Genomic DNA, 25,692 nt, shown 5'->3' on the forward strand with positions numbered 1-25,692 from the left:
ACTGGGTTTGTCAAAACTTACAGATCCATACATTGAAAAGTATAAATTTTACTGCTTGTACATCCTGTTCCTGTAAGCCTGTCCTTCTCAAAAGTGAAGTATTAGAACTTTAAAAAAAATCTTTTTTATCTGCTTCATGAAGGAGATAATGAATTCTCTGGCAGTGGTTGAGCCCAAACTGGTTGGCCATTTGAGGAAGGAGCATTTCAGACCAGATTATTGTTCCTGGTGCTTCTCTTAGTGTACACTTGGAACATGTTTGCTGAAAGTTAAAATTAACTGAAGTTCCTTTGTAAAGATTAAGACTCTGGGATCTCAAGCAGGGAAGAGATTTAAAATCTACAGTACTGTGTCTTTATTATCAGTTCCTATATTAGACCCTACCCCCTTTTTAAACAGTTGGCAAAAATATAATAGTCATTAGAAAATTATCAAAACTTGATTTTCTTTATGGGTTTGGGGGTGCAATTAATAATTGATGAAAGCAGAATTTCCAGAATTTTGCAAAAGAAACTAATTATCCTTTTAGAATGAGAAAGTCATTAGCAGTGATTGAATCAGATTCTGGCTTAAATAGTCACAGGACACCCTTTTACCCTTTGGTTCTAGTTCAGGGAAGTGCTCAGACCTTTTAATAATTACATACTTTGCTTCACTGATAAGAGTCCCAGTCCACACGACAGGCTTTGAAGCCAGCTGTATTTTCTTCTTGGCACTCTTTCTTTCCTCTCTTCGCCCTGGACCCTCACTCGCCTCCATTTGTGCCCGCCCAGCCCAGAAGCTGAGGTTTCCATCTGGAAAGCCTGTTGCCACAGGATACAGAATTCACTAGGGAGGAGGGGAAACTGCATGTGTATGTTTAAGGCTGGTGGCTCTCATAATCAGATAAACGTTGTGGAAAGCTTGCTCATTCATATGGAAGAGCCAGTGCTGCAGCGAAATGGTGGAGCCGCTGAGCTCCAGGCTCTGGCATCTGTGCATCAGCCCTGCCCAGTCGGAAGCACATTTACTTGCTGTACTGAAGAGCTGATGAACATCGTCGCTTTTGCCTTCAGCAGTAACCTTTAGATGAACCCTGTGGAGAAAAGGCTGTTTTTGTTTTCCCCCTTTATTTTTTTTTTTTTCAATGAAATGATGAAATTGATTACAGATAGGATATACCATGTGACTTTTTCACACAGTAAAGTACCATTTGTGTAATCACAGTAAGTCTCTGGTGTTTTGCTTTTCACTCTTGGCTTCTTTAATATAACCTCTCTTCCCTTATAAACAAAAATCTCTGGGGTATCAAAGACTTCTGCCTCCAGTCAGTTTTGCAGCCTGTGATTCTCTGCTTCCTTCCTGGTGGCATTAATCTTGAATGAGCCATGGTGTAGGCGAATGCCCTGAGCAGTCCTGAATATAGCCTGATTTTGAGGAGAGGAAGCTTCCCAGTTCCTGCCATGTGATTGTCTATGATTTGGCTTCTTAGGCCAGTTATGTCTTCACCTGGAACGCCACTTAGCACTGTGGACAGAGTGTCCTTGGCCTTGGGATATCAACTTTGAGAACTAGAGGTAGAGGTTGAGAGTGCACGTCTTCATTCTGTCCTTCTTTTTCCCAGGAAATACTCATGTCCTTACTCCAGGAAATACTCTCATGTCCTTAGAATTGTTGTAAGTTTACTTATATTTTTTAAGCTGGAAACTCCAAATATCCATGGCCTCCATGAGCACAGGCATTGTTGGGGAGATCTGAGTTGCATTTGTTTATCTTTTCCACACTCACACGGTTTGCCTAGCTTGGCAGCCTGCTGGCCTGGACAATAATAAAGCTTCTGTCGAGGTGAGCAAACAGCTGATGGCACAGGGCACAGAGGGGACTCCGACAGTGGCCGCCTGTAATCTGCCAGGCTGGTGGTCAGAGCAGGCAAGAACAAAAGCCAGTCTGTTTGCAGGCAAATTGGAAAATCAATGTGTTAGTTGTGTTCTCGTGTCTTTGCCTTTCTCCTGGCTGAACGGGAGAATGCTCCTCCAGCAGTGCATAGAATCGTTCCAGACAAGTACCCTTTCCAGAGACTTACCTGCATATCATATTACCACTGGCAGTTCTGAGCAGGGCCCATGTTTATCTGTTTGAACTGCTTAAAAGTCATTGATAGAGAAGTCCTCAAATTCACTATCCAGAGTGGGGTGGACCCTACTGTCTCAATGGCTTGAGTTGTTTATGTTCTAGACAGCTAGATAACACACATATGTTTGTGTCCTAATTTCTTTTTTAACACCGATAAGGACTTAGAAAGGAGTTCGTGTGCTGCCTGCTTGGGAAGTGTAGGAGCTGCAGTTTGGGGAGCATATTTCATAAAATCGGTGTAAGTAATTCCCTCGAATTCCCAAGTTGATTTGATATGCTCACGTAGTTGAACATGTCCTAGACATGTTTGTGTTTCTGGATTCCTAGGTCTTAGAGAGCAGAGATCATACCAAGTAGCCCTGTTCCAGGATGAGGGAGACAGTGAACATAACTAAAGACCCCTGAGGGTCAGTTGACAAATCTCTCAAAGACCGCTGTTCTGAGATCCTTGTGTAAAGTCTTGAGTAACTTTCTCTCTAGGCTTCTAAGAAATCCAAGTATGAGAAGACAAGATCTTTGAGAAGATAAAATTGTTCTGTTCTTCATACTTCCAGAGTATGAACGTTAGCCTCAGACCATTAACAACGACTTTAAACAAATTTTAATTTGAACTCTGAAGGTCTAAACCTAGGTCCTATTAATCTTTGTTTTCTTTAAAGTGTAAATAAAAAGGGTGTTTGGTTGGATTTGGTCATGGTGCTCTCGTTTTAAAGTCTATCAGAAAGAAATGTCACAAGTTCTGTAGTCACTGGAGACATCCTAAGGCAGAAGATTAGATTTTTAAAATAAGGTTTAGGTTTAAAATAATCTTGGGTAGAGAAGGTAATTGGCATTTCTAATTCCATTTGTTTTTAAAGAAAAAATGGATGGAACTTAACCGTCACTGCTACCCAGTACATTTCCCAGCAGCTAACAATGCCCTGTGTCTCCTTCGCACTTACTGTGTTCTACCTCATAGTGTTGTGAACTATGTCTGTGTACTTCGTGTTTGTAATAAAATTAGAAATGCCCCAAACAGGAAATTTACAGTTCTTTGTATATGTCTTAGATGTTAGCAAAAGGATCAGCACATAATAGCATTTTATACATTTGTTGACCAAAGCTCTTTTTTTATTTGCTGAAAACCTGTGGGCCACCAACTGTGTCAGGCACTGAGGAGTCACTGCTGAACCATGGCCCTCCTTGCCCAGCAAGGGCTTACAGGCCAGCAAGCAGCATCACCCTCATTTAGGCAGTACACCTGGTAATTCTCTTGAATTCTCTCTTTAAAAATTAAAATTTTAAAAATTAAAATAATTGGCCATTACACTTTAAATCTTAGATGTTTCAGATTAGTAAGGAGAGGAACTCAAATAGCTCAACTATTGACTTTAAAATGTGAGGGAAAGCACGAACTACTAACAGATATATTTTGTTTCATTTCTATGCAGAAGATCTCCTTAGATCTAGTATCTTGGGCACCTATACAGTGACTTACTCTGGCTAGGTCATTTTCATCCAGAACATAATTTGACATATTTCTCTCTTTCTGTCCTTTTTATAAAAAGTCGTATCGCTTTTTAAATTTCTTTCAGTAAGCTCTACCCCCAACATGGAGCTCCTGGGGGTCAAATATAGGACCCCAAGATCAAGAGTCACATGCTGCACTGACTGAGCCAGTCAGGTGTCCCATCTCTCTTTCTGCTTTTTAAGGGTTAATTCTGTAAAGAAAGAGTGAGAAATAATTTCCAGTAAGATGTAAGACATTTTGAAGTCTAAAGAGGGTTACATGACTCTGTATCCATAAAACATCTTCAGATCTTGTTTTTGCCAAATTTCTCACCAAAGCACTAATAAATATCCTAAATTAAATACTACTTCACACTTCCTCTCTTTTTCTCAGCTTTTACTTTGGCAGAGAACCTGTTCAGCAGGAGACTATCCCCATAGCAGATGGCAGGAAATAGCAGGTGGCAGATTGAATAACCAGCTTCTAAAAAACACTGGTATTAGCCGTATCCTCAACTCAAATATGGCACAAAATCCTTTGCTCCAAGTTTTTGTCTTACCTCTTTTATTTAAGAAAACAGTTTCATTTTTATAGAGTCTGGAGATTAATGTGCTTCCTGAACAATTAAAGAAATTATGGGAACCTCCCCTGAATGATACGACATTTGATGATGTGTCCCAATCACAACAGATAAACAGAAAAAGGAAGACAAAGCTCTTTAACCACCCCCCTCACAGCAGCATCTCGTCTCTCCCTCAGTCTGTGGCAGGGACCTGCAGACAAAAGGAGTCACCCCAGCCCTGGGTACCACCAGTGTGTGCACAATTTGAGGCAAGAGCAGTGCTCAGAATACCTTTCTGGGTTCCATTCCTTTGTAGGTACCATTGCCACACACACCTCAGCTTGGGCTACTTCGGCTTTTTAAAGCCATGTGGGCAGCTACAGGAAACAAAAGGACATGGGCAAACTGATGGGCTAGAATGGAGCTTCGAAGAGGGCAGTGGGAGGGCGTGGATCCTGGATGACCTAGATGTTTAATTGTGCTTCGTTTTTATTTTTTTCTGCTTTTTTTTTTTTGTTTTTCTTTTAGTTCAGTTAAGAGTGTCCTGATCTCTCTGAAGTGCCATTAGAAATATTAATATAACTCAAAGCTGATATCCCTCTAGAGTTGCTGTGGTATTCCTTTCTCCATTTGTGCTTCATCTGTTTCAAACTTCAAAAGTGTCCGCTTCAGCCTCACATCTCTGTTCTAATGAAAGGCGTATTTGTGTAATGCCATGGTTCGTGTTTTACCCAGATCATTTTTTTTATAAATCTTGTATTTTAAAACAAGATGTTGCATCAAGAAGTGTTAAGTAAGGAATACAGCATTTAGGGTGTTTTGTTATTATTCTGCCTCCTCTTTCCCATTTCATACTTTACAGTTAAGAGGTTTTATTGACTGTTTTTATTGACTGTTGACCTTTACAATTTTTGGTAACACTGACTGCACATTGGTAAATATCTACAAGAAGGACCTGATTGAGGATGCATTTTGGCATTGACATTTCAGAGTTAACCCCCGTTTTCTCTCTTATGCTTTATTTAGATTTCGACACAGCCCCAACTGCTGGTACCTGAGAGATTGGACTATCCACACCTGGATTAGACAGTGTCTAAAATATGGTGCACAAGACAAAGCCTTATATACCCTTGTAAATAAGGTGAGTGTTTTCCTGGTAATTGCAGCTTGTTTTCCTGAGTTTAGATGTTAATACCTATTATAGTATAGCAAAGACTAAGACAATAAATAACTTCGGATATCTATTTGCTCCCAGATATCCTTTTTTGAATGGAATTGACTATAAGTTAATCAATGGTCAAATATAAAAATTCCCTAGCTGCTGTTTTTCCACACCTAGTGACTGGAAAATGACAACTAAAAGCAAAAGGAAGTTTAGTCACAAGAATTTTGCACTGGTGGTTCATTCTTGATCCCTAAAGTATGGATTTCTTGCCTGGTTCCCTTTGTTGATGTTTAGGGACAAAGACATGACCGTTTTGCTGGAATGTGATCTCCAGCGTATTCAGACTATCTTACACAGTTTTTAAAGACAGATATTTCTTAGGTAACTCAAAACACGTCTGCTGAATTCCTTGATTCCTTTCCTCGAGCCCCAGAGTCCCCTATGATTAGGGTTTTTCCGAATGTTACATTCCACCCAGGGTGAGTCTTCATTATCTTTATAGTATGAAATAAAGTACAAAATAAGCAAAAATTGTGAATGTTATTTTTGTAAGTCTCAAGCTATAACCCTATTTGACTCAAAGGGATTTTAACAATATTTTTGTGCGAACATATTATCTTTATAGTGCCACTGAACATTGTATGTTAGAACTCAAAAGGATACCATAATTTATTTTTTTCTGTGAATTGGGCCCAATTTAGCTTAACATACATTGCAGACAGTTTGTGTGTGTGTGTGTGTGTGTGTGTGTGTGTGTGTGTGTGTGAGAAATTGCATTGGGTGTAGCAATGTCTATAAAAATGAACATATCCTTTCCTTGAAGACCCAGGCTATAATCTCATAAGTTCTACCAGTTGCCTATAATTTCAAGCAAATAATTTTACCCATCTAGGTCTTAGTTTTTTCAACTCTAAGTCAAGTGAGTTGTACTAATCAGTGATTTCCAACCCTGGCTCTGCATTAGAATCACACAAGACTCTTTAAAATTTTAGAGTTGCTTTTCTCTACCCCCAAGATTCTCATTTAATTAACCTTTATAGAGCATAGGCTTTTGGCATTTTTTTAATGGATTAAAAACAAAAAAAATTTTAATATGCTTTATTTTTGTTTTCTTTTCAAGATTTTATTTACTTATTTGAGAGAGAGAGAGACACAGCAAGAGAGGGAACACAAGCAGGGTGAGTCAGAGAAGGAGAAGCAAGCTTCCCTCTGAGCAGAGAGCTCGATGTCGGGCTCCGATCTCAGGACCCCCGGGATCATGACCTGAGCCAAAGGCGGACGCCCAACAACTAAGCCACCCAGGCGCCCCAGAACAAAAATTTTTCAAATAAACTTTATTTTTTTAGAGCAGTTTTAGGTTCATAACAAAATTGAGCTGAAGATACAGAAATTTCCTGTATGCTCCTGCCCCACACATGTGCAGCCTCCCCCATTATCAACACTGCCCCCCAACCAGAGTGATCTGTCTGTTACAATTGATGAAGCTATATTGTCACATCACCCAAATCCATAGTTTACATTAGGGTTCATTCTTGGTGGTGTACATTCTGTGGGCCTGGACAAATGTGAAATGTCATGTATATATTATTGTATCATACAGTTGTTTCACTGCCCCTAAAATATTTTGTGCTCTGTCCTCTTCATCCCTCACCATATCTTTTTAAAGCTCTCCCGCTGATTCTCATTTGCAACCAGGGCTGAGAATCAATGAGTGGTTGATTTTTTTTTTTTAAAGATTTATTTATTTATTCATTTGACAGAGAAAGATCGCAAGTAGGCAGAGAGGCAGGCAGAGAGAGAGAGAGAGAAGCAGGCTCCCCAGTGAGCAAAGAGCCTGATGTGGGGCTCGATCCCAGGACCTGAGACCATGACTGGAGCTGAAGACAGCAGCCCAACCTACTGAGCCACCCAGGTGCCCCACTGAGTGGTTGATTTTTAAGGCTCCTTCCAGCTTTAATGTTTTATCATTCTAAAATATTTTGTTTTTGCCCTGCCCCTGGGGATTAGTGCTGATTTGGATGACAGCTTTGAGAAATATAGAAACTGCCCATGAGCCACAATCTTTAAAACAATGGCTTCTAAACCCTTTTTCCATTTCAGCACATCTAAGGCATCCCGTACCACCTAGTGTAATAGGAACTCAATTCATCAGTGATTCGTAATTGGGGTGTTAGGACTGTCAGACTCTCCCCGAGGGTGTGTATCAATTGAAAAAAATTCCTCGGTGTTTCTGGTGGCTGGTGGAGGAAGAATGGGGCAGGGTGGGGGGTGGTAGTTAATCCTACTCAAGTAAGAATTTAAAACAAAAATATAATCACAGTCTAGGTAGATCATTACTAGATTGTGCATGAAAATGACATAGAAGGGTCACTAAAACGTCAGGTTTATGTGCCCTGTTCCCAGAGATTCTGATCCTTTAAGTCTAAGGTTTAGCAATCTGCATTTTTTTCCTTTTTTTAAAAGAGTTTATTTTAGAGAGAGAGGGAGAGAGCGACCAGAAGGACAGAGGAGGTGGGAGAGAGAAAGGGAGAGAATTCCAAGCAGATTCCATACTGAGCATGGAGCCTAACTTGGGGCACAATCTCACATCCTTGAGATCCTGACCTCAGCCAAAACTAAGAGTTAAACGCTTAAATATCTGAGCCACCCAGGTGCCCCAGAAATCTACTTTTTAAAAAATACTCCTAGAGAATTCTGAGGCAGTGCTAAAGGGTCCACACGTTGGGAAACATGGATTCTCAAATACTTAGCTGCTCATGAACAGGAACTCAGTAATATTTTGTTGGAATATTTCTAAATTCTTTAAAAAACAGTCTAAGGGGCAAGAAAAAACAAATGCTGGTGTGATTGTGGCAAAAAGAGAAGCCTTGGACGCCTGGATGGCTCAGTGGGTTAAACTCTCTGCCTTTGGCTCAGGTCATGATCCCAAGGGTCCTGGGATCGAGCCCCACATTGGGCTCTCTGTTCACAGGGAGCCTGCTTCTCCCTCTCTCTCTGCCTATCTGTCAAATAAATAAATAAATAATCAAAAAGAGAGAGAGAGAGAAGCCTTGTGTACTGTTGATGGAAATGCTCATTGGTACAGCCACTATGGAAAACAGTATGGAGATTCCTCAGGAAATAAAAAGGAGAACTTCCATATGATCCAGAAATCCCACTTCTGGTATATATCCAAAGGAAATGAAAATAGGGTATCAAAGAGATATATGTACCCCTGTGTTCACTGCAGAGTTATTCACAATAACCAACCCTGGAAGCAACCCAAGTGTCCATTGATAGATGATGGATAAAGAAAATGTGGTATATATGTATGCAGTGGAATATTATCCAGGTCTTGTCATTTGTGACAACATGAATGAACTTTAAGGTCATTATGCTAAGTGACATAAATTAGAAAAATACAGATACCCTATGATCTCACATGTGGAATAAAAAAAAAAAAGCCAAATCAGGTTGCCTGGGTGGCTCAGTCAGTTAAGTGTCTGTCTTCAGCTCAGGTCATGATCTCAAGGTCCTGGGGTCAAGCACCGCATCAGGCTTCTGCTCCCAGGGAGACTGTGTTTCCCTCTCCTCCCTGCTAGTGCTCTTTCTCACTATCTCTCTTTCTCAGATAAAAAAATAAAATCATCATGTTGTACCCCTTAAACTTACATGACGTTGTTTGTCAATTTATAATCAATAAAGTTGGAGAAAAAATAAAGACCAGAACATAATGTGTTAATGTGTACTTTCTCATGAGAGTCCATTTTTGCATTGACATACTTACCTTATAAAAAGAATTGCTAAATCAGTGGAGTATCAGGAGTGGGGGAGCTTATTATTTTTTGTTTATTTTTTTGTTTTTTGTTTTTTGTTTTTTCATTTTCAGGGGTTTTTTTTTGTTAGCCTTGATAAGATACTACAGTTGAGCTTTATTTTTCACATATCAGTTGTCTTGTGTCATACACCGACTCACAATTTTCTTACCCCGACCAAGTTGCAATTACCAAACCTCACGAGTCACATCTTCTATTTCACTGTCACAGATGCTGTAAAATGATAGGCAAGTATCTTAAAGCTAATGGTGGCAAGTATTGTCATGAATAATGCATAGGCATATATTATGAACTGAGCGAAAGTGGATATTTTTCTCTTATTTTCATTACCATTCCAGGTCCAGTATGGAATTTTTCCAGATAACTTTACATTCAATTTACTGATGGATTATTTCATAAAGAAAGAAAATTACAAAGGTAAGAAACCAAACCTGGGTCCTTTTATAATGGGGCTTCATCTCCTAAAGGGAAGTAAGTATGGGCAAATTCGCTTATTTTGTTTCATAATGACGTCTCTTTGGATCACTCTTTCTATTAGAAATAGATGCATAGTTGATTTACCATACCATTTGCCCAGATACGACAATCGTATCCAGGTTTTTTTCCACTCAGCTTCTCAAGTTTTTTTGTTCCTGCCTCCTTGTGCAAAGGACAGAGAATTTAGTTAAGCAATAAAACTGCTTGAGCAGCCATGGCTGGTTAAGATTGTAGTAATGCGATTATTAGCTTGACTCTTTTTTAAAAAAATACCATTTGCTAACTTTGTTTAGTTTAAGACACAGTTGTTATTCCGTGTGAAATATAAGACTAGAAAATCACTTGATTTTCTGGGAAGAGTAGTATTGTTGCTATGAAGAAAAGTCCTTTTACCTCCCCAGTCTCTTGTTTGCTCATCTATAAAATTGGTGGGTAATCTCTGAGGTCTCTTTGCCCCCCAAATTTCTTGAGCCTATGCAGTTAATTTGAAGTGACTCTTCACTTCGACTACAATAAGGGAGTCCAAGGAAAGATGGAGATTGCAGTAGACTGTACAGAGGAGTCAGGGGGCCCAATGTCCAGCCAGTGTCCATGGGTTAGGGAATCATGACAACATGCTTCTACTTGGGGGCTGTGCCAATAGGGAGGGAAAGAGGAGCCTTGCTATTGTGTAAAGACACACCTGGCTTTCCCTTTCCCCCATATTATCCTCAGGCTTGGTACTGAGGAGCTACAATGGAACTCTTTTACTAGCTATGTTAGTACTGTGTTACCCATAGGGGAGCTATGTTAGTAGTCAGTACCTCAGGAAGGTGGATATAGACTGGTGGGCATTTATGCATTTATAACATCTGAGATTCCTGCCATCGGGTTCCATCCCCTTGTCCCTGCACACCAGCACCAGTGGCCTTTCCCACTGCATCCATACTCAGTGCTTAGGCTAGGGACAGGGCATTCCTTCCATGAGTGTGGCCACCTCTCCCCTTTGTCTACTCGGAATATCTGCTTTATTGTCTCTCAAAAGACTTGCAGTTGTTGATGCCAAAGAATATGTGCAGTATATTATTTTTTGAAATGTCATTTATCCCTTCTTGTCTATTTCTTATTCAGTCTTAAACCTACATTTCCTGAATTCAAGTGAAAGAGGATTGGCTTTTCTGTGTTACCAAATCTATGCTCCATGAACATCAGATTTAATAGTGTATCATTGGAGAATTATTCAAAGTAGTTTTCTCCCTGCCCTCTCTCTTTAAAGGGCATGTTAGAAGGATCAAAGGACTTTTTTTTCCCTAAATGCAGAGTAAATATTTAAGGATTTCTTAAATATTTGAGGATTTGAGGATTTCTAAAAATCAAGTTTTAATGAAGATTATTATCATTTATGGCAAAAATTTAGAAAGTATACTTTTTTATTGTTAATAGGATAGGATATTCACATAAGTGAATATGGAGGAAAAGATAATTGATTGTACAGGGTAATCTAATTTCACTTCCCAAGCTGAATGAAATGCAGAATATAAATAAAAGATAAAGTAAGTTGATATATTTTTCATGTATAATTTTGGAGTCTGTAATGAACAATTGAAAAACCAGATTTTTTTTTAACTGGATTTTTAGATTTAAATTGTATTCTTTTAAAATACTGGTTTGTTTGGGGTTGTTATTTTAATCTCTTCCAGGTCCTTATTTGCTGCTGATTTAGTAGATGACTTTCTGGTGTGTCTCAGTTTCCCCATTTCCAGAAAGAATATAGAAGTACTTGCCTATGGCCTCATTTAAAACCATGACAACATGCACAAAGCCAGCTGGCTAGGAACAGCTGCAAGTCAGTGCTAACTCTTATAATTATGATTATATGCAAAAATTGGTTAACACAGCAGCTTAGTTAGTCAAAAACATTTGTTGTGCCTGTTTTATGTTCTGGCACCATATTTTAAACCAATATTAACATTCTCTAATTTAGCAACAAATATTAAGGGAAAGAAATTGTCTGAACTTGATTTTCTTGGCTTCCATCTATGTTGTGGAATCTTAAGGGAAAATAAAAATTGCTCAAGGTCTGATCTGCTATGATCAGCGTTCATGTGGCAACAAATATCTTACATTGTATTTTATAGTCAGGGGCTTATAATTTATGAATGTGCATTTTCCTTTCCAGTCTTTCAAGTCTTTTTCAACTGGGCCTAATTATCCTTTTTATAGTCCTCAGTTTTCTGTCTCCATAATGATATCTGGGATTTAGGATCATCGCTAGCATTTGTCTTCATTTTCCCCAACACAGGGAAGGTTCCAGAACCCAGAATGGGGCAGTCAGCTGACCTTCTATTCTGCTTGTCAGGGTGACCTGGAAAATATATTTGTCTCCTTTCTCTATGCCTTAGTTCTTCTAGCTGGCGGACATGATGTGTTAAATTTGCTTCACAATTTATGAGGCATTTTTGTATGTACTCTTTTTTTTTAAAGATTTTATTTAAGAGAGAGAGTGAGCAAGTGAGCATGAGCTGGGGGAGAGGGAGAGGCAGATTCCTTGCTGAGCAGGGAGTCCAGTGTGGGGCTTGAATCTAGGACCCTAAGACCATGACCTGAGTCGAAGGCAGATACTTAACAACCTGAGCCACCCAGGTGCCCCTTATTCTGTTTTGTTTCTTTAATTTAATTTAATTTTTTTTTTTTTAAAGATTTTATTTATTTGTCAGAGAGAGCGAGCGAGAGCGAGCACAGGCAGACAGAGTGGAAGGCAGAGTCAGATGGAGAAGCAGGCTCCCTGCGGAGCAAGGAGCCCGATATGGGACTCGATCCCAGGACGCTGAGATCATGACCTGAGCCAAAGGCAGGTGCTTAACCAACTGAGCCACCCAGGTGTCCCTAATTTTATTTTTTTTAAGATTTATTTATTTGACAGCACAAGCAGGGGGAACAGCAGAGGGAGAGAGAATCAGGCTCTCCACTTAGCAGGGAGCCTGATGCGGGGCTCAATCCTAGGACCCTGAGATTATGACCTGAGCCAAAGGCTGACACTTAACTGACTCAGACACCCAGGTGGTTTTCTGCCATAGTCTATTGAAGTAGGTGGGATAGATACTTTTTTATTATTATTATCATTAAGAGGATGATACTGGGAGAAGTTAAGAGAAATTAAGTAGATTATTCCATGTCCTTGAGAACATTGGTACAAAAGCACCTGACTTAGTATATAATAGTAAGTATAATAGAAGCTAAATACTTGGGAAAGATCTAGTTTGTGGAAGATCTGGGATCAGAGCTCACATTTTTTTGCTTCTTAATTCTGTTTATTTTTCTGTCATGCCCCACTTTTTAAGTTTATAGTTAAGTACAGATTTGGTGATGTTACCTAAAACTAATACCCTCTCATTTTTACTTTGATCTTTTTGCCAGATGCTTTAACCGTGGTTTTTGAGATCATGATGCAAGAAGCCTTTGAAGTACCTTCCACCCAGCTTCTGTCCCTCCATGTTTTATACCATTGCCTGGCCAAGAAGACAGATTGCAGCGTAAGTGGTGGGTTGTCCAGAGGTACTCAGAGCCCAAGAAGCCTGCTGTGCCTCTTGAGCAGGGAGGAGGTGGGGAGAGGAGACCCCTGCCTTCAAAATCTGACATGCAACTCTGTGGCCCCTGAACAGCCAGGAATGAGTGCTCCTTCTCTCCATTTTAGTTTCTGGTTTCTAACAGAGTGGAGCTGGATGGAAGTTCCTCCACTTGAAAGAATCTCAAGTGAAAATCCTTATACACATTTTGAAACTTGAACTAGGCTGAATGCCCCTCAGGTGTTCAGAAACGGGCAACTGACCGTGACGTTGGCCTTGAGTATCAAAGAAGCAGTGAGGCATCTAACTGACCACAACCTCAGGCAGTCAATGCCGAATGTTCAGCTGTCATCAGTATTTTCCTGAGGCTGCTCTGGTCAGTCCAGAATACCAAGTTTTGGTTTCCTCTCTTGGGTTCAGCTATTTAATCATTGTTTACTGTTACCCTAAGAATACCAACAGTAATAACAGTAATAACTCATATTTAAATAGTACCTGCTTTATACCAGGCTGCGTTCTTAGTGTCTTAATTTATTAATGCATTTAATCCTCATAATTCTATGTGGATGAGAAGACTAGAGCACAGAGATGTTATATAATAGCGACTCTTAGGTGACAAACCACCTGGGGAAGCCAGGCAGCCTGAGCCTGCAGTCTACCCTCAACTTCAGATGCAGCATCAAAATTTACTAGTTCGGGTAGAAACTGAAAAGGACATCTAATCCAGCTCATATTCAGAAGAATTTATAGTGTGTGTGGCTTTCCTAAGATGAGGGTCGTAGCCTGTGGCATACCTCACATGCATTAGTTCATTAAATTTTTGTTGAGCAGTGACTGCCTTCCATACATTGCCAAGTACTGGTTATACAATAGTAAACGAACACTCCCTGCTCCCAGCCAAAGAACAATACAGGCATTCAAAGCAAAACAAAACAAATACATGAATATAAAACTATAATGAGAACTACAAAGACCTCTCATACAACAAGCGAGTATTTTGGGAGTTTTTGTCTGTTTGTATTCTAAACTTAGGTTAGGAATGCCTTCCTTAAGGAAATATTTCTTGTGTTAATATTTGAAAGATGAATAGGAATTAACTGGCTGAAGAGAGGAAGAACAATTCAAAAAGAGAAACTAACACATGCAAAAGCCCAGTGGCAAAAACTATGGTGAGCAGAAAGGGGCTGGAAGAAGATTGGAAGACAGTATAGATGCAGCAGAGAGAATGGTTAGAAGGGCAAAGGGTGAAATAAGGTTAGAGAATGTAGGTCATGCTAAGCTGTATTTGTATAACCTAAAAATAGTGAGAAACCATTGAGAACTTTTAAGTAGAAGGGGTAATATGGTCTGATTTGTGTTTTGAAAAGACGCATCTGGCTGTAATGTGGGTAGGAGATTGAATTGGGGCCATCATGGCTTATGGCTTATGGTCAGAGCACTTGGGAGACTACATGGTTGTCTGAGCAAGAGGTAATGAAACCTGGGGACCAGAATGTCTGTGGAGTTAGCAGTAGCCAGTGAACATGCTTCGGAGGCAGATAACATGATGGGGAACTGTATTTGGAGGCAGGGACATACAGGTGAAATCTTAACCTCCTTAGTTTTTGACTCGTATATCTGAATGGAAAGGTTGCTGTGTGCTTACAAAGGGAACTCTGGAAAAAGACTGGGTTTTATGAGGAAAATCATTAGTTTGGCTCTGAACATGTTGCATTTTGAGATGCCTTTCAAACAACCAAGAGATTTTTATGAAAGAAGTTGGGATCTTCCTGGAAAAATCTGGACTGGAGATATAGTTTATAATACATCTAGATGTAAATTTCTGCAGATGAGCCGTAAAGCAAAAAGGGAAATCAGGAACACTTTGGGTCCCCAAAACCACAGAAGGGAAGTGGTTTACAGTTTAGAATGCTTCTAAAAGGGTAGGTAAGATGAGGACTTTCAAAAAGTTCATTGAATTTAGTGGCCTGAAGGCACTAAATTGTAACCTGTGTTTCCATAGAATAATAGGGGACGAAAGGAAATAGGAATGAATTGTGGGGTGATTTAAAGGTGCAGAGAGGAGATAGCTGGTGTAGAGGAGTGCTTTGGGTTATCTAGCAGTGAAGGGGAGTGGAGAAGGGAGTGGGAGAGTGAGGTTTGCTTTGTATTAATGGGAAAGGCACTGGCACAAATGGACAGAACCTTGACCCTGGAGCAGTAGTACCTGATTTTGTTCATAATAGTATGTACAATAGAAGCTACAGGTTTGGGAGAGACCTGATCTCTGACGTTAACACACAAATAGCTTTTCATATAATCAGCGGTGTTTGTATTATTCTCAGAGAATTCTCAAAAAAATATGTAAGACATTCATTTGTTTGTTGTCATTCATCTTTTTAAAAGTCTTTTCAGAAGTATCTCTGTGCCAGCCAACCATCACTACACCGACTCAGTTCCTAGAGCTTCAAGGACACCACCCTTTGGCTCTTTGCCCTATTGCATTTTGATACTATAGGTCATGTTTTTCCCTAAAGAAAAGAAAAAAGTTTAAGGCTCCTTATTTATTATTCACCAGGTCCCTTCTCATGCAGTTTATGTGGGGGGAAATCAAACCTTAGGGCAATTTTCTTTTGAAAGTGAAATGCCCTGTCCTCTATTACCAGCTCTTTCACTTACTGTACTACACAAGTGCCTGGGGAGGCTTTGTTTTTCTCCCAAGATCTTTGCTTTTTACAAAGGTTTAGAAAACCGTAAGAAATGACTCTTGTACCACACAAAGGCCACTGCCAGTAAAGAGGTTTGGGTGCCCATTAACACCTGGGGTGCCTCCGTTACACCTGGCTACAATTGCAGCCTGTATGCCTCATTCATTCTCTGCTTCCTCCCTGACCTCTGTCTACAGACATGAGTGCAGGGCATCCTGGTCTTTGTGTTCTTTATTTTTAAGCCCAAGCAAGGGTTCTGACCAGTGTGTTCTCATACAGCACCAAGATCACAGCTCTCATTGTCTGGGGTTGTTGCCAAGGCTATCCTTTGAGACCAGCATTTATAGCGAGCTCCCGTCCCTGCTGTTACTGCTCTACAGCAGGCTTAGCAATACTTGCATTTTTGCCCCTTTTTTCCCAACTCTCAGAAGACGCCAGTTTTCCTGAAGTGTAATTTTGGCAGCCTGGGTTGAAAGAAATGGTCACTAAGTGTTTCTGATTGTCCAATTTATTTTTAAGAGGCCAGATTTATCTAAAAGCAACCTAATAGTTGTATTTATTTTTACACTGTGAAGTGGGAGTCTTATCATTGCTGACTTGTTTAAAATTCAAAAGCTTGCCCCAGCATGTCATAGCAATGTGAGTGAATATTGGGCTGACAGCATGTGTGATCTTTATTGATTGTCTCAAGGCAGTATTGGTCCAGAGTGTGCTTTTTATTTTTGTTTTGTTTGGCTTTTTTGATTGCAAAAGGAACTTTTATTCATTGCCAGAAATGTGGAAAATAATGAAAAGTGTAAAGAAAAAAACCAAAATGGCTCATAATTTCCAGAAATCCATTAACAGAAGGTATTTCTTTCCTGTATTAGTCATTAGGTATAACTGTCTTTTCTTTATAAAATTAAGATTATAATGTACCTATAGCTTTGTTATTTTACTTTTTTTTTTTAATTTAGTGCTACAACTTGTTTTCCACCTATTAAAAATCATTAAAAATCAAATTTTTGCATGAAGTATTCTTTGTTTGACTGGACGATGATCTCTTTTATTCTGTTGCAGTGGGAAGAGGAGAGGAACTTTGGTGCATCCCTGTTACTCCCAGGCTTAAAGCAGAAGAACTCGGTGGGGTTGAGTTCCCAGTTGTATGGCTATGCACTTCTTGGTAAGCTAAGTGATCCTTACAAATATTGTCCTTTTGGATAGAACTGATGCATTTTCTACATTCTAATGATTTTTTATTTGATTTCAGTGTACCAGTGAAATTCCAATACAGCTTTTCATTTTTAGACATAAAAATAGACCTCGATAACCTTAACAGCTATGGGACAAAACCTTAAGAGACAGTAAAGAAGGTGCTAAAAATCTGTCACCGCTGCAAGGTGAAAACTAGTTCTGATGGCTTTGGGTTATGTTTCGTGGTGATCAGTGTGAGGAGGGGTAAAGAAAGGAAAGTTCTGGCCCTCTTTCGGGAGAACCAGCCAGTAAAAATTTTCCCAATACTAACAAAGATCTTGGTGTCTCTTTTAGACCTAAAGTCCAGGAGGTAAGAAATTAAGAGTTAGGGTTGAACTCATATCCTTGGTATTGTTTTCAGGTGAAGGAAGGGCTACTCAGAGAGTGCACCTAAGTAGCACTTTGGGAAAGCAGAGAGACTCTTGATACAATGTGACTGTTCCATGCTGGGAGATGGTTGCTTTACTTTGATGCCCTGATGGCATTGAAAGTCATGTCAGGAGGATGAAGCCTCGGAACTTGTTTGTGTGGAAGTGGGGCAAATAGCATCCAACCTAAGTGTGCATAAAATGTGCCCTGATTGGGGCGCCTGGGTGGCTCAGTGAGTTAAGCCACTGCCTTCGGCTCAGGTCATGATCTCAGGGTCCTGGGATCAAGTCCCACATCGGGCTCTCTGCTCAGCGGGGAGCCTGCTTCCTCCTCTCTCTCTCTCTGCCTGCCTCTCTGCCTACTGTGATCTCTCTCTGTCAAATAAAATCTTAAAAAAAAAAAAAATGTGCCCTGATTTACAGAGGTCTGTTAAATGCATATTATTTCAGAAGGCACCTTCTCTTAACCATACACTGCTTTGACTTACCTTCGTTTTATGAAAATCATCAAAGTTTTAGCAATTTTGAAATTGTTCCTCACTAACAAATGTGGTGTGGCCTTCTTAGATGCTGATTCTGTTGTAGTCTGACGGAGGGAGAGGAATTTTAGAGTTAATCAGCTGGCTATCAGACTAGTAAAAGAATTGACCACTTTTTTTTTTTTTTTTTTAGATTTTATTTATTTACTTGACAGAGTGAGAGAGCGTAAGCAGGGAGAGCAGCAGAGGGAGAGGGAGAAGCAGGCTCCCCGCTCCATGCAAGGCCCAATGCAAGGACCCTGGGGTTATGACCCTAGCAGAAGGCAGATGCTTAACCATCTGAGCCACCCAGGTGCCCCTTGACCACTCCTTTTAAAAATAGTTTTCTCCTATTAATATGCCACCTACTTTCTTGCTGTTGACTTACGTGTGTATTACCTTTGCCTTCAGGTGAGTATTCAGGACTGTGTGAAATATTGAGGGAGTTGTAAGGGCCAAGAAAAGGTACATTGTAGCTGCTGTTTCTGTGCAGGAGGCCCTGGTGCTTTGGGATGGGAGGCCATCAGATCAAATCTCTGTGTCATGTGCTGTGCATGCAGCCCCTCTCAGCCCCATGGCAGCAGCTTCCCAGAGTGGGACTGCAACGTCTTAAAAATCTAAAATTAGCTGTCACCTGATAAGCTTTGTCTATTTATGTCCTACCACAGCCTTCCCAAATCCTCCTTCCCAGGAAAGATAAGTGAAGGTGGCTTTAAGACCTGGCACCTCAAGGTGACTTTGGCCGTTAGTGCAGAGAGGGCTTCTGTTCTGCAGGCGCACAGAGACAGTCCCTTGGCCCAGCCGAGGTCCCTGCCATCTAGTGTCCACATCTTGAGCTCCAGTTGTGATGATTTGAGGTACAGAGAATAACATTCATATCTGAAGATCTGAAAAGGACAATGAAGCCCAAATAAAGGAAAGAAGAATAAAATCAGTTTTGGGGTTTTTTGTTGTTGTTGTTGTTGTTTTTCATAAGGACAGTCGATGGGGGTGTTTTGGAGCATTTTGAAAAATACCAAACATTTGCTGGCAGGGAAAGTTGTCATATGTTGACAAGATTTCCACTGTAGGATAATTGTGGGATTTCTTTTTCAGAGGAAGATTTTGTTCTTGAAACAAAAAATAGTATTCAGTTGTTTGACTCGTATTCTAAGTGTAGTTCCACTTAAAAAGACAGATTATCAACCTCTCTAAATTTTCCTCAGCCCTGTGATTCATACATCCTCATGATAATTTCCACCACACCAAATGGAAAAGAAGAAAAGCATATTCGTACAGTTTTGTATTAAAAAACAGCTTCAGGGGCGCCTGGGTGGCTCAGTGGGTTAAGCCGCTGCCTTCGGCTCAGGTCATGATCTCAGGGTCCTGGGATCGAGTCCCACATTGGGCTCTTTGCTCAGCAGGGTGCCTGCTTCCTCCTCTCTCTCTGCCTGCCTCTCTGCCTACTTGTGATCTCTCTCTGTCAAATAAATAAAATCTTTAAAAAAAAAAAAACAGCTTCAGTGAATTTCACCATATTCTTCATCATCCATCTGAAATGGCACCAGATCACTGGACAGGATGAGGCTCTTGGTACAGATTTGAAATGATTTTCCAGGTTCATATTCACTTGTGCTTTCAAGTCCTCAGTCTCATACATAGTGGGAAGCCATGGCCGAGGCTTCTTCATTGTTCTTTTTGGCCACAGGGAAGGTGGAGGTGCAGCGAGGGCTGCGGGCTGTGTACCATAACATGCCTTTGCTGTGGCAACCCGGCTACCTTGACCGAGCCCTTCAAGTGATGGAGATGGTGGCCTCGTCCCCGGATGATGGGAAGCTGTGTGCAGAAGCGGTACGTCCCTCAGCTCTGAGTCTGTCCTTTAGCCATCTCCTATTCCTCGTAAGCCAGCCTGTGAATTTGTTTGCATGGTCTTCCCCTTCCCCCTGCTGTATTCACTCTGTAGAATCGCGTATTCGTCCAGTTGAAAAGGAATGAAAATCCACATACATTCTCAGTGCTACTGACAAAAAGTATTAGAGAATAAGATGAATGTTGATGCCATAGCTGTCTGAGAGGAAAACTACAGCTCTCCCCTGGAATTGAAACTGAGCTCCAATCTTTCTGTAAAGGAGACTTGCCTAGATTCTGAGGTTCTCCTGCACATTCAGAATGACCCTCTTTTGGTTGTGCTCTGTGGTGGGTTTTCTGTCCTTCTCCCAATTCCAAACTGGTTGAGGAAGAGAGCATGGAAGAGGAATGCTTGGAGTCCCCATCAAACATAATTTTTGGGTCCTTCCCCAGTTGACTAAAGGTGAAATCAGGTGCTGTGGTGCTGATCCGTACACAGGTGATTCTGAGCCTGCATATTCATACCACACACTTTGTGCTAGGTTGTCCCTGCCATCCAGTGGGGAATTTCTGATGTAAAATTGGATAACCATGACTCTTGCCAATAATTTTACAAGAGAAAGAGTTCACAAGTTGCAGATCCCAACTGTTCTTCCTTTCCCTGGCCCAGCTTCTCTTCACGGTGTGTTTTCAAGGCCACAGGATGGTTAGTCCCTGCCCCCTCTTTCTGCCCCACAGCTGGCTGTGCTGGACAAAACGCTGAAAGCTCTGACTGCTCCAGCCCCCGCGGCTTCAGAGGAACAGTCCCAAGAAGGGGAAGACAGCCGGGGCTCAGAAGACCTGGTGGAGCAGCTGGACGTGGAGGAGACCGAACAGTCCAAGCTTCCCTGGTATCTGGAACGATTTAAGGTGCGTTGTAGCAGAACTGAGCCCCCCTCCACTGTGCTTCTTTGCTGTGGTGTCAGACAGGCAGGCCTTTAATGCCTCACTGTCACACACACAGGCATGAAAAACTGATATCACCAATGAGGCTTCAAACAGGAAGGAGTCTTAAACAAATGGAAACAAATATTTTTATACTCCTTTTTGTGCATGAGCTAATCAGTCCCAGTTTTGTTCACTGGAGCAGTGTGTCATTACACACTCACCCCTGATGTGTCTGATGGGAGGGTACTAGCTTGCCGAATCAGAGTAGTCGCCTGACTCCAACCCCAGGTGGAAAGGATCTGGTCATTTCTCTGTATTGCACGCATGTGCTTGATAAACCAAAACCCCAAGTGGGAATTAGAAAGCCACATTCAAGTATGGTGGAGATCAGCTACAGGCATCTTCTGTTGTTTGGTTTTGTGTTGTGCACGTGGGCCCTCCAAATAGGTTTTTGGACTGCATGGAAGATGTAAGCACGTTTCCACTGTTTCTTTTCCAAATAGTCTTGAGCACTCAAGCTGTCTTTGGTAGCTTTCAACTGCATGGCCCAAAATACTCTGTTATCAGCGTCAGGGAAGAAGAGCCGTGTTACAGGTTAAACCCTTGGCCTCTTCCTTGCTTTGTTTCTTGTCTACAAAGGGCAGAGAGAAAAATGTGCTGCCTGAAGAATTCTTTAAATGAAGCAGAAAACTTTCCCATCCATGCCAGCTGACTTAATGTGTCATTTGGGGCAGAGAGGTGTCATTTTGCCTATTGATGACATGTTGAGTAATGCTGAACATGGGATACCTCTGTCCCAGTGTTGCAAGGATTCTCTGTACTTGCAGCTGCTGTTCCTCCCACTAATTCTATAAAGTCATTGTTCAAGGTCTCTCTTTCAGAATTTGAATACTGAGAAAGGTTGACCGATATTAGGTACACAGAACTGGCGGTAAAGAACTTACATACCTACCTGTTCCTCTTAACTTTGCAGATTAAGAAAGTCTAAAAAACAAACAAAAAATGCTGCTATAACTCACCTAAAAATGACTGCCTCTTCTGCTTGTTTCTTATATATTTAATCTCAAAGAATAGAAATCTGTGCTGCATTAAATTCTCAGTCCTCATTCTTCTACACATGCATATTTTTGAAAATTGAAAAGAGGAGACAAACATTTATTGGCTGCTGGCTGTGTCGCAGGCATCAGTGCGTTTCACCCATCCTCACTGCGGCTCTGCATGGCAGAAGCTGCTTTTCCTGTGTTACATGACACCAGGCTGAGACGCGCTGGCCCGTAAGTGACTGATCTGGGATTTGAACCAAAGTTTGCTGACTCAGATTTGAATCCTTATTCTCTTGTCCCAAACTGTCTCCTTGCTTCCAAACTGCACAGAAAGTGATCTCGGAAAGAAATCATTTTCATTGTGCATTTCTTTTTTTTCCTGTTGCCTTTTATTAGTCTTGGGTAATCTGTGTGGGGTCCATTTTTACAGGACTGACCCAGCACACTAGGCCTCCAGCCACTCCTTCATGTATGGATCCTGCCCACCTTCCAGGCCCGTATTGGAGCAAACCTCATCACCTATGCCAGTGAATTGTGCTTGTGTTTGGAACATGGGGATTCGTGGCATAAGCTGCAGCTGAGCCATGAGTGGCTCTCTCTTGATGGTATACATCTTGAAGCACTTAAGGAGATTAGTGTTTTTAGTACTTGACTCCTCCAGGAATACAATACCGCCCAAACCAAGATGCCATTTCAGATGGAGCTGTGAGCAGTTTGTAAAGGCTGACCTGCGACGGAACACAGCAGGTGGAAGCTTATAATAGTGCGAGCACTCATGGGAGCCGTTTAGCATGCCATTAGTAGAAAGTTCTTGAAATGATTTCCATCTGTTGAAAGGAACCCTGGTTAAGCAAGCATTTATCTCCATCGTTCTGAAGGAAAAGATGTGGACGGGCTTGTGCCCGGTTATCAGCTGCTTCTGCCATTTTGTGTGCATCTTGGAGTGGTTTGCTCTGGGAGTTTGGTTCTTGGTTTGGTGCAAGTCAGAGCAGAAAGGTAGATTTGTTAGGTTTGTGCTGTCTTTATGGATTAAAACAAGAAATTACATAGAAAATCATAGCATATGGAGTTCATTTACTGGTCGTGAGTGAAAGGAGAGAAATCACATGTGGTGCATCTTAGCAAAAGTGCTGGACTGAAAAAAAAGAAGGGAACAAACACTGTATCTGGATGAAAGGCAGCATGACAGGTTCCCAATAAAATGCCTTTTCCTGTAAGCAGAATATGTGGAGATTTTGCAAATGACTTAATCTCCTTTCTGCTTTGCCTTCTCTCATCTGCATTCTCCTTCCATCCTCCTCCCCACCCCCATCTTTTTTTTCCTTGATTTCCAACAGGACTTGCACTCTAAGCTTGAGGCCCTGGGCCGAGTTGAGTCAGAAAGCCTTTTGGCTCTGACCACCCAGCTCATCAAGGAACAGCTCCCCACCTATGAAGCCGAGGACATCGCGGCCTATGAGCAGAAGCTGCAGCAGTGGCATCTGGAGCGGGTACACTTGATTCAAAGGGAAGAGGAGCAGAGGGAGAGGGCAAAGCAGGAGTACGAGGCCCGGAGAGCAGCAAAGGCATCTGCCTAACAGGCCCCCAGCGCTCCAGGCCCCAGCACAAGAACTTCACTAGCTCCGTCCCAGGACTCACGGTGACTTGAGGGCAGCCGCCTCCATCCGCCCTTCTTTTGCCTAAAGCAGGCCGTTTGTGGTATCAGAGCCACAGTTGTCAACGTACGAAGGCACTGACTTCCCATCACATGCCATGGAGGGCTGCAGAGCTGTGAGTGGCAAGCAGTCAGACTGAAGCCCCAGCTACACACCTTAAACAAGGTGCACCTGTGGCCTACGGGGGGGCAGTTCTGGGGTCCAGGATCAGTGTTGAACAGTGAAAACTCTTGATCCATAGCAGTGGTAGAGGGAGAGACTGGTTGAACAGCCTGGCGTTGAGCACAGGCTTTTGAATGGTATCTCGCCAATGGCAGAGTACACATCCTAAGCCTCATCCCCCTCCATGGCCTCCCAGCCTGAGCTGGGTGTGGGATGCCCACACATCTCACCTTCTCCTTCCCCTGTGTCTCTTCTCTGCAGACCTGAACTTGGGGGAAATTGAGGACAGGAGTGAACACCACCATGAGCCCACTGGCTTTCAAATTTCAGGCACCCACAGTGATATTTTTAGAGTGGAAAGGTTTCTGAGGAGAACGCTAGCTCTAGCTCCAAAGCCTCCTTGGCTTGGCTTCTCCATCATGTTGGGGTAACTTCTTTCCAAAGCATTCTGAGCTCTTTTCTCAAGGAGGTAAAGTGAGCTCTTTGTGTCCACATGTGCACACACGTACAACTTGTCAATACACATTTCAATTGCAGAAGTAGGAGAAAACGAGAGGCAGGATGGGGCTTGTAGTACTTAGGAGACATGCATAATTGTACAACTGTCAGGAGGTGGAAATTCCTTCCTGAAGTTTCTCTGTGAAAGCATTCAGGGGCAGCTCCTGTTTGCTGTGTAATTTTGCCTTTAAACACTGTTGTTCAAGGTTGTGCTGTTTTATCAAGAACTTGTGGAAATAAATGTCCTGGGATTCTTTTGTTGTGTTCTTTGTCTTTTAGGAAAGGGAGGAAGAGAGGAAGTCACACAATTAATATAGTTAGTCTGATTTTGAGCAACACTTTTTAACCTTTCTTCTCTATCAGACTTTCGCACTTACAACTACCACCACAACCGTTAACATGAATTGAGGACAAAGTGTGTGCCAATACCTCAAGCAGCCCTGTGCGGAGGTAGAGTAACCCCTTTCTTGAATGTGGAAACAAGCTAAGTGGCTGAGGCAAGGCCAGCCCTGCTCCTCACCTGGCGTGCTGACTGCTGGCCATACCTGCCGTGCACATTGGTGCAGGGCCTTGTTGCTGAGCAGAGCTGAGTCTTAGGCAGAAGGTCAAAACTCAAAATAAGTTATGATACTTTGGCTTATCAGGGACAGGACTTTTTCCACCACTTCCTTATTTTGTCAAGAGGGAAGGTTCAAGATGGATCAGAAGGCCCCTTTTGCTCCGTAGATTACTGACCATCACAGCATAAAGGATCACATTAATACTTGGCCTTCTGTTTCCTCCCCATCTGTCCCTACCCCAGTTTTTGCCAGAGTGCGGAGCATGAAAACTGCCACTGAGCAGCAGTACAATACCTGACTGTCCTCGTTGTGGGACCGTGTTGTCTTGGCACCAAACTTTGCATTGTGTTTTCACACTTCTTGCTGGCCATATCAGATATCAGATATATGTGTGGGATTTTTGTTGTTGTAGATTTTCTGTGTATTCACAGGCCCTGAAAATTAGTTATTAAAGTCATTTTTTTCACTATGAATGAATTAACATTGTTAGTAGAGGCCAGAAATCTTGCTGAACATCTCATGGTGCACAGGGCTCCCGCATGACTAGGAAGTACCTGGTCCAAGATGTCAGTTGTGCCAAGGTCAGAAACCTTGGCTGAGAGCAGAGAAGCAAGGCATCTACAGACATTTTTGCAGTGATGTAGATGAGACTCAAAAATAATGTTTGTGCAAATAGCTCATTTACAAATGGCATTTCTTAAGCTAGAAAAATAATATTTAATAATTTAATATTTAACTAATAAAATAATAGTTGCCTTTTATCTAAGTAAACGAGTATAAAATATGCAATAATACAGGGTGGGCTATTAGTCTTCCTCAACAAAGTCCATTGTGGAAAAGGGTAAATGATGATTTATATGATTTTGCTGTCAGGCGATATGTAACCAGGGCCAGGAGTCTTAAGTTCCCAAATGAAGCTGCTGTGATGTGAGCTCCTATGAGTCAGCGGGCTCTGCACCGCTGCACCCAGTGACCTCACTGGGAGTGCATGATAAGAAAACGATGAAGTTAGAAACGGGCCCAGAAAAGCAGAAAATGTGTTATGGTTG

General features: G+C 41.6%; 1 protein-coding gene across 4 annotated transcripts in view; it reads left to right on the forward strand.

Moving 5' to 3' along the window:
- MRPS27 (mitochondrial ribosomal protein S27) overlaps nucleotides 1-24,337 on the forward strand; it is an 86,561-nt gene extending 62,224 nt beyond the window's left edge. For 3 of the 4 annotated variants that reach the window (XM_013062486.2, XM_004764480.3, XM_004764482.3), the window contains 7 exons: nucleotides 5,190-5,304; nucleotides 9,482-9,560; nucleotides 13,017-13,132; nucleotides 16,912-17,014; nucleotides 19,659-19,801; nucleotides 20,537-20,707; nucleotides 23,106-24,337. In XM_013062486.2, coding sequence (XP_012917940.1) covers nucleotides 5,190-5,304; nucleotides 9,482-9,560; nucleotides 13,017-13,132; nucleotides 16,912-17,014; nucleotides 19,659-19,801; nucleotides 20,537-20,707; nucleotides 23,106-23,345 — 967 coding nt within the window. In that variant the 3' untranslated portion in view covers nucleotides 23,346-24,337. The other variant, XM_045075233.1, reaches the window with a different exon arrangement.
- The last annotated feature ends 1,355 nt before the right edge of the window (nucleotides 24,338-25,692 follow it).

This window comes from Mustela putorius, unplaced genomic scaffold (genome assembly GCF_011764305.1).
Source record: "Mustela putorius furo isolate JIRA1106 unplaced genomic scaffold, ASM1176430v1.1 tig00000145_pilon_pilon_pilon, whole genome shotgun sequence".
NCBI classification, from domain to species: domain Eukaryota; kingdom Metazoa; phylum Chordata; class Mammalia; order Carnivora; family Mustelidae; genus Mustela; species Mustela putorius.